This window comes from Ipomoea nil, unplaced genomic scaffold (assembly GCF_001879475.1).
Source record: "Ipomoea nil cultivar Tokyo-kokei standard unplaced genomic scaffold, Asagao_1.1 scaffold1043, whole genome shotgun sequence".
Taxonomy (NCBI): Eukaryota; Viridiplantae; Streptophyta; class Magnoliopsida; order Solanales; family Convolvulaceae; genus Ipomoea; species Ipomoea nil.
The window spans coordinates 10,136,908-10,150,017 of NW_017617471.1; the positions used below are offsets into that span (position 1 = coordinate 10,136,908).

At 34.4% G+C, this 13,110-nt stretch overlaps 1 protein-coding gene across 1 annotated transcript; it reads right to left on the reverse strand.

Moving 5' to 3' along the window:
- Positions 1-7,137: 7,137 nt before the first annotated feature.
- LOC109180970 (sodium/hydrogen exchanger 2-like) lies at positions 7,138-8,317 on the reverse strand. The gene is made up of 4 exons (XM_019330701.1): positions 8,187-8,317; positions 8,047-8,109; positions 7,866-7,949; positions 7,138-7,759 (listed from the first exon to the last, which is right to left on the reverse strand). Exons 2-4 carry the CDS (start codon positions 8,083-8,085, stop codon positions 7,424-7,426), a joined length of 459 nt encoding a protein of 152 aa, XP_019186246.1. The 5' UTR covers positions 8,086-8,109; positions 8,187-8,317; the 3' UTR covers positions 7,138-7,423.
- Positions 8,318-13,110: the final 4,793 nt, after the last annotated feature.

Genomic DNA, 13,110 nt, shown 5'->3' on the forward strand with positions numbered 1-13,110 from the left:
GAAGATGAAAACTCGGATGAAGCTTCAAGCAAAAATCCAGTTCACTCATCTTGTGCCCTAATCTCGTGTCCACTCGAGTCCATTCAACATAAGCCTACTTCTTTAGCTGATGATGAGGAAAGAAGGGAAGCCTCATCTGAAAAAGATCACTCGATGCTTGGTGAAAATCTAGAAGCACCACACCTTGCTGATCCCAGAAACTCTTCTCCCACTCACATTGAAGAGGATTCCATTCCTGAGTCCCCACGAACTATCATGAACCTGATGAGGGAAACTGTTCATTCAGCCGAAATGATCCATAAGCATTATCTTGCCCTCAGGGAAAAGGACTCGAAAGTTCTGGATGATCTCAATCAGAAAGTTAATCTGCTCCTCGATGCTCAATCTCAACCGCAACCACTGAATCTTTCTCTTGACAACACCCTCACGAAGCTAATGTAAAGAATCTCTGATCTTGAAGACAACTCGAAAAGAGTGGCCAAGCAGCAACATGAGATCAAACATTCCCATTATGGTCTCAAGGAACGTGTGGACCTCGCTTGCACCAAAATTGACACCTACCAAGATAACTCTTATCAACTTGGTGAATATGCTCTTCAAATTCTTGGTTATGCACAAGACATTTTACTTGCAATCAGCAAAATTCCTTCTGTCCCTCCTACTACCTGTGCTGATGATGCCAAAAAGGGGGAAAACAGGAATAATGACAGAGACAGGGATGATGACTATCAACCAAGAAGGGACAACACGAAAGAAAGATCTCCTGAAAAGCGAATCTCTCCTCGGCGATCTTCAGGTCACAAGAATTCTTCTTATCGACAGCCTCACGATCAAAGACACCATGGTCGAACTCAAGGCAAATCTCTTAAAACTCGACAATCCTTCGGCTCCGAAGCCAAGTACATCTTCACAGGACTTTCAAGAAGAGAGCAAGAGAGACAGAGACAAAAGCTAATGAAGAATTCTTCAGTCACCATGGATGGCATTGGAAACTTCGTGGACTATGTCCCATACGAAGAAGGAAGTGGCAAAAGATTTGAAGGATGCAACAATCCCACCTGGTTGAAGAAGAAAGATAATCACACAAGGCAAAATTACATGAGCACTCAGAATGAGAGAATAAAAAGACAGAACAAGGAACTATGGGAGAAACATGAAGAAGAAATCAGGACAAGAGACAATGAAGCAAGAGAAAGAGAGAGAATTAAGAATCTCATTGAAGATCTATCAAATGTGACTAAGGACTCTCCTCAAAATGTCATGCACAATGCAGCTTTTAAAGTGCATAAGGAGTCAGACAAGAGCTATCAAGAAGGGATGAATTCGTTTGAATTAATCTCCTGGTGGACATCTGGAATAGTGGAAGGCAGAAACATTCGGGAAGCCTACAACAACTATACGAGCCTAAACGTCAAAGGAGGATATGAAGAGCTCGTCAGAACCAATCCGATCAGGACCTTCAGAGCAAAAATCAATGAAAAGATAGACTTTGAGAGAACTCAAAGAAGACAGAAGGTGAAAGAAGATCAAGAAAGGAAGAAGGAAGCTCAACAAAAGACGAATCTTCTAGAAATGTAAGTTGTTCCTTATTCTAACTTCTTTTGACAGAGTTTTTGTAATGATCTTTTTTGTATATCTATAAAACTCTCGTTGTTACACATCTCGTGTCACTTGTCTGAGTTAAAAATGTCCTTGTCTTTATTTCTAATGCTTTCACATAGAAGAAACTTGTAAACTCTCGGTAATGGCTGTTTTATTAATAGAAATATCCTTAAGGAATATCTTATCAAGCCTTATGAGAAGAGTATAGGTTTTGGCATCATCAAAAAGGGGGAAATTGTTAGGAACCGTGTATTAGGATTTTGATGATACCAATGTAATGTAGAAAGTAGACCCCTAACTCCTACGTTTTTCTTGTATAGCTACTTTCGTTTTAGACGAAAGTTGCCATAACTCATTTGTAATTCGTGTTAAGCTAGAACAAACACACGAAAGGAGTTATGATTAATAGGTAGGCTGATGAAGACGAAAGAAGACATCACAGCAACCGAAAGCAGGATGTGTCATTGAGTAGACAGTTCTTTTCAAGACAATCTCAACAAGAAGAATGTTTTATCTGTCTAAATTGACAACATCCTAGGACAATAAGGACCTCAACTCATGGGACGCTCTTCTCAATAAGCATTCAATGAACCTGTACTATCTCTGTAACTAAAGGACAAAAGACATCAAGTCCTCCATACCTTCAACGGCTACACAGTACAAACTCATTAATGGAGCATTAAATGCATGAGGCTCCATGGTCCTTGTCCAACGGATAAAAGGTTCGAAAATTCCATCTCCCTCCAACGGATGAATTTTCACTACCTATATAAACCAACCTTCATCAACTAAGAAGGTGCTGGTTCATTATCACTCAAAAACTCTATCTTGCAAAAAGCATTTACAAAGCACGTTCTCTTAAAGCTTTTTGCGAACCAGTTACTCAAGGTGTTAAGGCATTTGAAGAAGTTCATTTATTACTGTCCTACACCTTAGAAGAAGTCTTGTAATCAAGGAGCAACCTTTCAACGGTATCAAGACTTTACAGTTGGAGAAATCAAGAAATACTTTCTCACCAACCTCAACTTAGAAGAAGAAGTTGATAGAGGCGGAGTAAACTCTCGGAGTTGAAAAACCTACAAAGACTGTCTGGCTTAGTGATCAAGGAAGTCTTTGTGTAAATTGTACTTAAAGAGTGATAGTGCAATCCTTCCATTGGTTGTGGAAGTAGAGTGGAAGTAGGCATCGTTTGGCCGAACCACTATAAAATCTCGTCTACTCTTCTCTCTTTACTTACCGTCATTTTTCACTGCTTGCATATCTTCTCATCACTCTACCTAATACTTTGTCAAACTCGTGCAACCTCAACCTTACTTTATTTCCGCTGTGCTTATTTTTATCTAAGTATTTTCTGGGTTTTTCTTTCAACAAAGAAACGAAAAACGAGAGTCTATTCACCCCCCCCCCCCCCTCTAGACTCACCACTTATCTTATCGGGACCAACAGGAGTTACAAAAAGCTATTAACCAAACACTTATATTAATTTTTTAACCAAATCAAAGAACTAATAGTGGTTAAATAAGTCAAAATTGACATATAGGCTAACTATTTTATCAAACAGTGCATATATATACTTTGTTCACAATTACTAAATAAAACAAACACTTACAAAAGTGTAACTTTTTCAAAAACAGAAGAAAAAAAAAAACAAAAAAAAAAAACAACAACAACAAAAAGATAAATATTTCGCCTCAATATCATTAATAAAATACATACAAAAATATATATATATATATATATATATATAAATTGAATTAATATTCAATATATAACTTACAAAATCATAGTACCCATCGTGATGTACAATTTTTCTTGCCAACATGAGGGCAAGGAATGTCAATGGAAACACTCATATCTTCCAAATCAAAAACATAAATGCTTCTGTCATTTTCTTCAATGAAGTATATGCAGTTAGTTTTCACATTTGCATTTTTGCTATTAATGCAAAATATGCCTCCAACATATCCTAAGAATATGGTACGCTCTCCTATAGTCTCCATCTCCATCCATTTTCTTGTGCACAAATCCGCTCTAAAGACTCGTATGTCTTCTACCTGACAACGCCTTTTTGCAAAGTAAATTTTTAAAACTAATAAAATTTCACCACAACTTTCTGTAATGTAACCATCTGTAGATAAACTGTCGCGTTCAGGTCTTCTTGAAAATGGCTCCTCAAATAAATTATCACCAATCACCTCTTGAAATTGTACACTTTGACCATCAAATTCAACACGTACTAAAGTGGTACGATTTTTCCTCAATCCATACAAATTTCCACCAAAACTTGTGAATGATTGGATTAAAGTATCATCCCTTAACATTTGCGTCACAAATGCTTGTTCACCAATCTTGCAAAAATTGATATTAGAAATACCATTGTAGGGATCATCTTTAACCAATACAACATAACAAGAAGGATCATGAGGACTAGATGAAAGATAAGCAAAATGCGTGAATGGTTCCAGTTTTGGAAGTTGCACCCTTTCGTGTGAATAGACATTATAAAGTGAGATATCGAGATTGTGGCAATCTTGTAACACCATCCATCCGTCCTTACATGCCTGCGCACTCTCATACTTGTTGTACATGAAAGAATAGTCAATATTATAATAATACTGTTGTGTGAAACTATATAGTGTAACTCGTTTATTTTGATAAAACAAGAGGTAAGGGTGCGATTGCGGTGGGGGGAAACTGGGCAGCAGCATGGTTTTGGCATCATGATCAGCAACCAACTCCATAGCTCTCAGTTAAAAATACGTCGAATATGAATAATTAAACAAAAAGTAAACAATATAATGAATTCTAAAATAATTGTACGATCATATCTGATAGTTAATCAAAAAACAAACAATAAAAAAATGAAATAATAAAAATTCATAAGTTGAATAAAATAGAACAATAATTAATTCGATTATATACTTATAAATCAATAAAAAAATATAAAAATAAAAAAAAAAAAAAAAAAAAAAAAAAAAAAAAAAAAAAAGTATACAATAAAATAAGGGAAAGAATATTACCAGCAAGAAAATTCGATTTAAGAAATTCAAGGTTCTGGCCTGACTTTGTGTTTTGTGTTGCATGCTGATGACAGATGACTCTACAGCTTCTTTAATAGCCTTCAAGATTACCTTTTAACTAATGGGATTAGGATTAGGATTACGATATTCAGATATATTAAGAGTATAATTTTAGTTTTCTAATCCTAAATGCATTAGTATTTGGAGTGTAGATTGAGTTTTATAATCCTTAATCAGGGCAAATTTAAAGAATATAATCTTAATCCTGCAGGGAAACAATTATCTCATCAGTTGTTATATATAGAGGAAGTACATTGAGAGATATTGCGAACTGAAGTTTACTCAAAGAGTGAAGCGCATAAATAATTAGTCCCCCTACAGGTAATGCACGTGATCAAGATGAGTAGTATCGATGACTCTGGTACACAAAGGCCATGGTCAGATCTAAACGATGAACTCTTATCACATATTATCACAGGTTTATCTATTGGAGATTATTATACTTTTCAATCTGTATGTAGATCCTGGAAGTCAATAATACCACTTCCTCGTCTATTGTTGCCAATCTCACTTGAACATGCATCCTCACGTGATATATATTCGTATTGTGACCTGCATCTGATGTACTTGAACAAAAAAACTAGTTTGTTCAATTTTTATGATCCAACTCGCAATATCAACTATTCACTTGACATTCTTCAATTGTTGGAGGATGATATTCTCGAAGTTGAACTTTATTATGAAAATCAGGGTTGGTTGCTTCTTGGTAAAGGCGCTGAATCTTATTTCTTTTTCAACCCTTCAACTAAGGTTAGAATAGACATACCGGACACACCAGGTATAGCATTTCCATTGGTTTGTTTTTCCGAATCACCAACTTCTTCCAATTGTCAAATTGTTGGTATAGCTAGTATTTTACCAGAGTTTATTACTGTAGGAATATTGAATTTTGGTGAGAATTCATGGTCGATCTACGTAGAATTAGTAAATGATAAAGACTTTATAGCTTCGACTTGCACCCCAGTTATTCGCAATGGAGAAATTTATATTCTAGGAGAATCTGGAAATCTAGGGAAGCTCTGTATTCCAAAAGGAGAGCATGGAGACAACATTAATTGGAATATCATCGGTAAGTCACACCGAAAACAATTTATGAAATTCCGAGATCGATTCTTTCTAGAGAGTGATGGAGATCTCATGTGTGTGGCAACTCTTGAGGAAGGGGAAGTTCGGGTTTTGAAGCTTGATTCTAAAATGGTTTGGCAAAAGATTGATAATTTGAAAGGAAAAGCCTTCTACGTTTCTCCCAAGATATCTTTGTCTCAAGAAGCAACTGACAGAGGAGCTAGTAACAAGATATATTTTCCAAGGTTTTATGATGGCAAAGGGGTATTTTATTGTCTTGCAACAAAGAAGTGGCGCAATTTTCCACAGAGTTTTTCAAGTAAAAACTATTATAATACAAGAGGATTAGTTAAATGTATCTGGACTAAACTTCCCCGTATTTCTAATTCATGAAACTTGTAATAATGAATGATGGATACTATAAACAAGCTAAGTTTTGATTTGGAATATAAATTTTAGTTACTTTAATATATACTAATGTACCTTCTATGCTTTCAAGTATAAATAAAGTATTGTGTTTGCTGTGTCTATTAATATCCTTTGATGTCTAAATGTTCCCATTACTTCTATGACTGTTCTCTTTATTAAGTTGTTTGTTGTTAACTATGTTCTGATTCTTCATTCTCTTCTATCTCTGCTTAGTTCCTGGTCTTGTCAATTACTCTTTTTTTTTTTTTTTTAATCTTAATTATTCTTATTTTTAATCTAGCCATTAAAAAGGGGCTTAATAATAATAATAATAATAATAATAATAATAATAATAATAGTAGTAGTAGGAAGCCGTTATAATAGTTGAATGGTAAATTGAAGGATATTTCCTTAGGTCGTCATTAATATAGGCCCGAAAAAAAAAAAAAAAAAAAAAAAAAAAAAAAAAAAGAGTCAATTAATTCCATCAACTTTTTAATGGTACAATTACACCCATCAACAATTCATTTTGATGCAATGAAGCTCAAAAATTGATAAATATAGCCGGTCATTAGAGATCCGGTCACCCTCTGACGAAAATTTCAAGCAAAAAAGTGACAGGCAAACGGTCGCCAGTCACGGAGAAGGTGACCAAGGTCGCCTTCTCTACAGAGAAGGTGACCCCTTGGTCTCGTTCTCCTTCTCCGTGACCGACGACCATTTACTGGTCACTTTTTTGCTTGAACTTTTCGCCGAAGGGTGGCCAGATCCCAAATAACCTGTGATAGCAGGTCATTTACTGTTTTTTTTAGCTTCATTGCATCAAAATAATTGTTGATGGGTATAATTGTATCTTTAAAAAATTGAGGTGGCTAATTGACTTTTTAACTAAAGTTCGAGAGCATATTTGACCATTTAAAAATAAAAACTATAATAATAATGATGATAATAATAAATTTTTTAAAAAATAAAAACAAATTACTAAGCATCAAAACATAGAGCCAAATTGATAATTCAGCCATTATTGTTTCATAAAAAAAATACTCTGTACCAAATAATATGCTACAAATGAGGTGTTAATACAAGTACCTAAAATGCACCAACATTTACAAAATAAAATAAAACATTTATGAAGTAGCAATGCAATGCAACCTAGCTAGTGAGAAGACTTTCACCCAGCCCATTTCATAAGAGGGGCAACCAGAATCAACTATGATACAACTTACACTATTTCACCCAGCAACAGTGTCTTGTTTGTACTTTGTACCTCATCTAGGGCTCTGCTCAACTGGTGAGCCCGCGACAAACGGAACGAATCCCCGCCCGCCAAACACGGGACGCATAAACGAATCATCAAACTTACGCCAGTAGCGGTGCACGGTGTGGGTTGGCGTCCTTAGCAGCATGCGCAAGGCAGTTGGTCGAGCAACCTCAGGTCCGGTTATCATATCGCTTTCTGAGTCAGGTTGGTTGTCCAGGAGTGGCACCGTGAAGTGCTTTGGACTACTGGGTTCGGATGTTGTCATTGACGAATGACCGCTTGGTATCTGCTTGTGCGGGGGTAGCAGAAGGTTTATCAGAGGCTTCGTCATCAACCCGAATACCTAAAACCATCACCAAACACACAACCAACCAACCAACCAACCGTAAGATTTTATTTGGCGAGAATCATAGAAAAAAAGCCTCAAAAATGTGTATGTAGGTCCTTACAACTGTGCTGAACAGAACAACCGTAACAGTACTTGTAATCATTATTGCATTCTCGTGCAATGACATATGCCCCGAGGTTGTAAACTGCACCAGTGCATAATCTGGAAATGGAAAGACCACCCAACCGGCTTCTTTCTATTCTAAGTGACATTGTAACATTTTGTGCACTATTATACTTTACCGTATTATACGCAAGTGCTATTGAGACGGCGCCTCTCATTCGACCAGCCCACCAAATTATTATCTAAGAGACAGGAGTAAGAGATGTATATTACTTGTAAAAGATTATATAAAACGAGAATTTTGTAGAGAACTCCTTACTTGTTGCCTGAAGGATATCTTGTCGGAAGAGTTTTTCTTTGCTAAGTTGGATTAAAACGACAAGGGGAATACGAACGCAGCTCTGCCTACTAAGATTAGGCCTACCAATATTGAGCTCACTGCAACTGATAGTCCCTGAAAGAAAAAAAATAAATACAAGAAGATTTATGAGTTTCGTGAACCATAGTTTATTGTTTATCTTTTAGATTTGTTATAATAAACCACACAAAAAGACAGAGTTGCAAAGGAATGCCTGCAACCAAAACGGGAGTAGGATTAAACCCAATTCGCAAACGTGTGTTACAATAACGAGAACTTGCAAAGACTCGAAGAGAGGTTTGTAGAAGCATACCTAGTAGTGACCCTTGAGCTCTCGGTAACATTGTGCCATGTATAATGAGACATGACAATTCCACCTACAGAAGAATACAGTAAGTATGCCGCTTAGATAGAATAACTGCAAGACGCGAAAAATTTACTAAATTGCAACACGAGAATTTGTTTAAACAGAAAGCAAGCAGTTCATCAGCACTTCGACAACATTAGCGTCACAACTTAACTAGGATCATACCTCGGCCATTATATAAGACAAGTAAGACATGAGCATCATAAGAGCAACCTCACGATCGGTTGAGTGTCTGTCATCCATCACATATTAAATAAATGAAATTAACTAAGAGGTCAAAACGACAAGTAAAAAAAGTTGTTAGAATCAAGAAGCATGAAGATACATGTGTGTGTGTATGTAAAGAAAACGAATATACATGATACCTAAATAATCTCCAAAATCCAGAAAGTCAATGTCTAAGTGCTTGAAAATTTTGACGGCACCTAAATCATATAGATACGGCAATATGAGTTGATAATATATCAATCGCAGCATAAATTACTTTGGGACAAAGAAGGCATTGGCCGGTAATAAGAATGTCGAGGTTTTGATTAGTACCAAATGATATAATAGAACAGCTAATAAGTGTGCCAATAGCTCCAAACAACATAATTGTCATGAATTTCACGAAAAATTACTTCTTTTTCACCTGAAACCTGGTATAGAGTAATACATTTAAAAAAAAAAAAAAAAAAAAAAAAACAATTATTTGGCAGAATTACACACTGAATCACGAGATTACCAAACAAAATTTCAAGTTAGGAATCAAATAACTACTCTAACAACCTCAATAAAGAATGGAATGCTCATATTCATAGTATTTCCTGAATTAGTTATTGATTGCGAACAAAGATACCACCCATAAAACATATGGAATTTTTTCACGTAAAATGCTTCACAAAACTATAGTTACTATAGTCTTGCTAGATTTTCACCCTTTTAAATTACCTTGCTCAAATTTTAATTGCTACCGACAAAAAAGGACAGCTTTTCTGCACAATACCATTCATGCTTTTCAATACAAATACCAATAACTTTCAGTTATAATTTTAAGCAACAGCTTAACAAATTATTATAATGATATGGAAATTCTAATGGATTCCTCAGTTTTTTATCATATCACAACAGAAATGTCAAATATTTAACTGTCTAACCATGATAAATATTCTAGGACTATATGCTGGTCGGATATGGCAAATTGATCCACACAGTGTTGTGTAGACCATAACAAAAAGTACATTTTTAATATATTAAAAGTACATTATTCGTGTACTGAATGTACATTATACAAAATAATATACTTTCAGTACTCAAATAATGTACTTTCCCTGAATCCAATGTACATTTTTAATATACTTAAAGTACATTATTTGTGTACTGAATGTACATTATTTAATAGCATGGTCCATACAGTTATGTGGACCATGGTCCACACAATAATGATTGGATTTTAATTATATGAGAGAAGACTAATTTAATGTCTAAAGAAGAAGGAATGCAGGTAATAACTGTTAATTTCCCCCACAAAAGCATTTTATACAAGGAAGATATAAATTCACAGGAATAAACAAACAATATAGAGGTCATTAAAAATCTTAAGATTTACCCAGCATTGAATATTATAGGTGGCAAGAGATATATAAAGAAAAGATCTTCGCTAAAGACGAGAAGATGTGAACTCTTTCCTCCGCTAAGGAGCAAAATTACAACTCCGGTGCACAAACCCTGACATCAATGCATAGATAAAATACAATTGTGAAGGAACATTAAGATTAAAATAATAACAATAATGATGAAAATAACAAATTATATTATAATTAAATTCTGATAAGGCTATTTATTCAGTTGACCAATTAAGTTCCTCAACTTTAAAAATCTTAACCAATTTGGTCCTCCGTTTGTTTGACTGTTAGTCAACCGTTAACTTGGGATCAAATTGGTAATTCGCTATAGTCAAGAGACCATTTTGGTAATTAACTTTAAGGGTGGGAAATTCGGTTAAGTTTTATCGAACCGAACCGTACCAAACTAGTTAGATTCAGTAATATACCGAACAACTGAACGTTAATAGATTCTTGTATATCGAACGATTCGGTAAAAACTCGAACCGAACGATAGAGCAAGTAGCAAGGGACTTGGATTTCCTTTTTATTTATCTATTACGGTATTCGGTTCAGTTCAATTTTTTACCGAACAGTTCGGATCAGTTTTTTATCGAACCGTTCGGTATACAAGAATCCAATACCGTTCGGTTGTTCGGTATATTACCGAACCAAACTAGTTCTGTTCGGTTCGGTACGGTTCAATTCAAGAAAACTAAACCGAGTTGCCCACCCCTAAAGTTAATTACCAAAATAGTCCCTTGACTATAGCAAAATTACCAATTTGGTCCCAAGTTAACGGTTGACTAACGGTCAAACAAACGGAGGACCAAATTGGTTAAAGTTTTTAAAGTTGAGGGACTTAATTGGTTAAAAAAAAATAGTCAAGGACCAAATTGGTAATTTCACTATAGTCAAGGGACCATTTTGGTAATTAACTCAATTTTTAATTTATCACTCTAACATAATTTAGTGAGTAAAAAAAATAATATTTATAAGTTATCAAATAATATTAAGTCTTATATAAAGTTTTAATAGTACAAGACTACAAGTTTAAATCTATTTAACGTCATTTATAAATTTTAATTTAGTAGAAAATCATATTAATTTTAGATTTTGAGACTAATAATTAAAATTTTATTTTTAACAAAAACATTAATGTGTATGTGCATGTATATTAACATTATTTAGCCAGTATTTTGACTGGCCAAATCTCGGGCCAAAAAAACAATATGATCCAAATCTACTTTGTCCGAATTATTGTTATTTGCATATTGAAAAAGTTGTTTTGAGTAACTTTTTTAATTTTAGCATATTGGAGTTACAAAAAGCTATTAACCAAACACTTATATTAATTTTTTAATCAAATCAAAGAACTAATAGTGGTTAAATAAGTCAAAATTGACATATAGGCTAACTATTTTATCAAACAGTGCATATATATACTTTGTTCACAATTACTAAATAAAACAAACACTTACAAAAGTGTAACTTTTTCAAAAACAGAAGAAAAAAAAACAAAAAAAAAAAAAACAACAACAAAAAGATAAATATTTCGCCTCAATATCATTAATAAAATACATACAAAAATATATATATATATATATATATATAAATTGAATTAATATTCAATATATAACTTACAAAATCATAGTACCCATCGTGATGTACAATTTTTCTTGCCAACATGAGGGCAAGGAATGTCAATGGAAACACTCATATCTTCCAAATCAAAAACATAAATGCTTCTGTCATTTTCTTCAATGAAGTATATGCAGTTAGTTTTCACATTTGCATTTTTGCTATTAATGCAAAATATGCCTCCAACATATCCTAAGAATATGGTACGCTCTCCTATAGTCTCCATCTCCATCCATTTTCTTGTGCACAAATCCGCTCTAAAGACTCGTATGTCTTCTACCTGACAACGCCTTTTTGCAAAGTAAATTTTTAAAACTAATAAAATTTCACCACAACTTTCTGTAATGTAACCATCTGTAGATAAACTGTCGCGTTCAGGTCTTCTTGAAAATGGCTCCTCAAATAAATTATCACCAATCACCTCTTGAAATTGTACACTTTGACCATCAAATTCAACACGTACTAAAGTGGTACGATTTTTCCTCAATCCATACAAATTTCCACCAAAACTTGTGAATGATTGGATTAAAGTATCATCCCTTAACATTTGCGTCACAAATGCTTGTTCACCAATCTTGCAAAAATTGATATTAGAAATACCATTGTAGGGATCATCTTTAACCAATACAACATAACAAGAAGGATCATGAGGACTAGATGAAAGATAAGCAAAATGCGTGAATGGTTCCAGTTTTGGAAGTTGCACCCTTTCGTGTGAATAGACATTATAAAGTGAGATATCGAGATTGTGGCAATCTTGTAACACCATCCATCCGTCCTTACATGCCTGCGCACTCTCATACTTGTTGTACATGAAAGAATAGTCAATATTATAATAATACTGTTGTGTGAAACTATATAGTGTAACTCGTTTATTTTGATAAAACAAGAGGTAAGGGTGCGATTGCGGTGGGGGGAAACTGGGCAGCAGCATGGTTTTGGCATCATGATCAGCAACCAACTCCATAGCTCTCAGTTAAAATTAAGGGAAAGAATATTACCAGCAAGAAAATTCGATTTAAGAAATTCAAGGTTCTGGCCTGACTTTGTGTTTTGTGTTGCATGCTGATGACAGATGACTCTACAGCTTCTTTAATAGCCTTCAAGATTACCTTTTAACTAATGGGATTAGGATTAGGATTACGATATTCAGATATATTAAGAGTATAATTTTAGTTTTCTAATCCTAAATGCATTAGTATTTGGAGTGTAGATTGAGTTTTATAATCCTTAATCAGGGCAAATTTAAAGAATATAATCTTAATCCTGCAGGGAAACAATTATCTCATCAGTT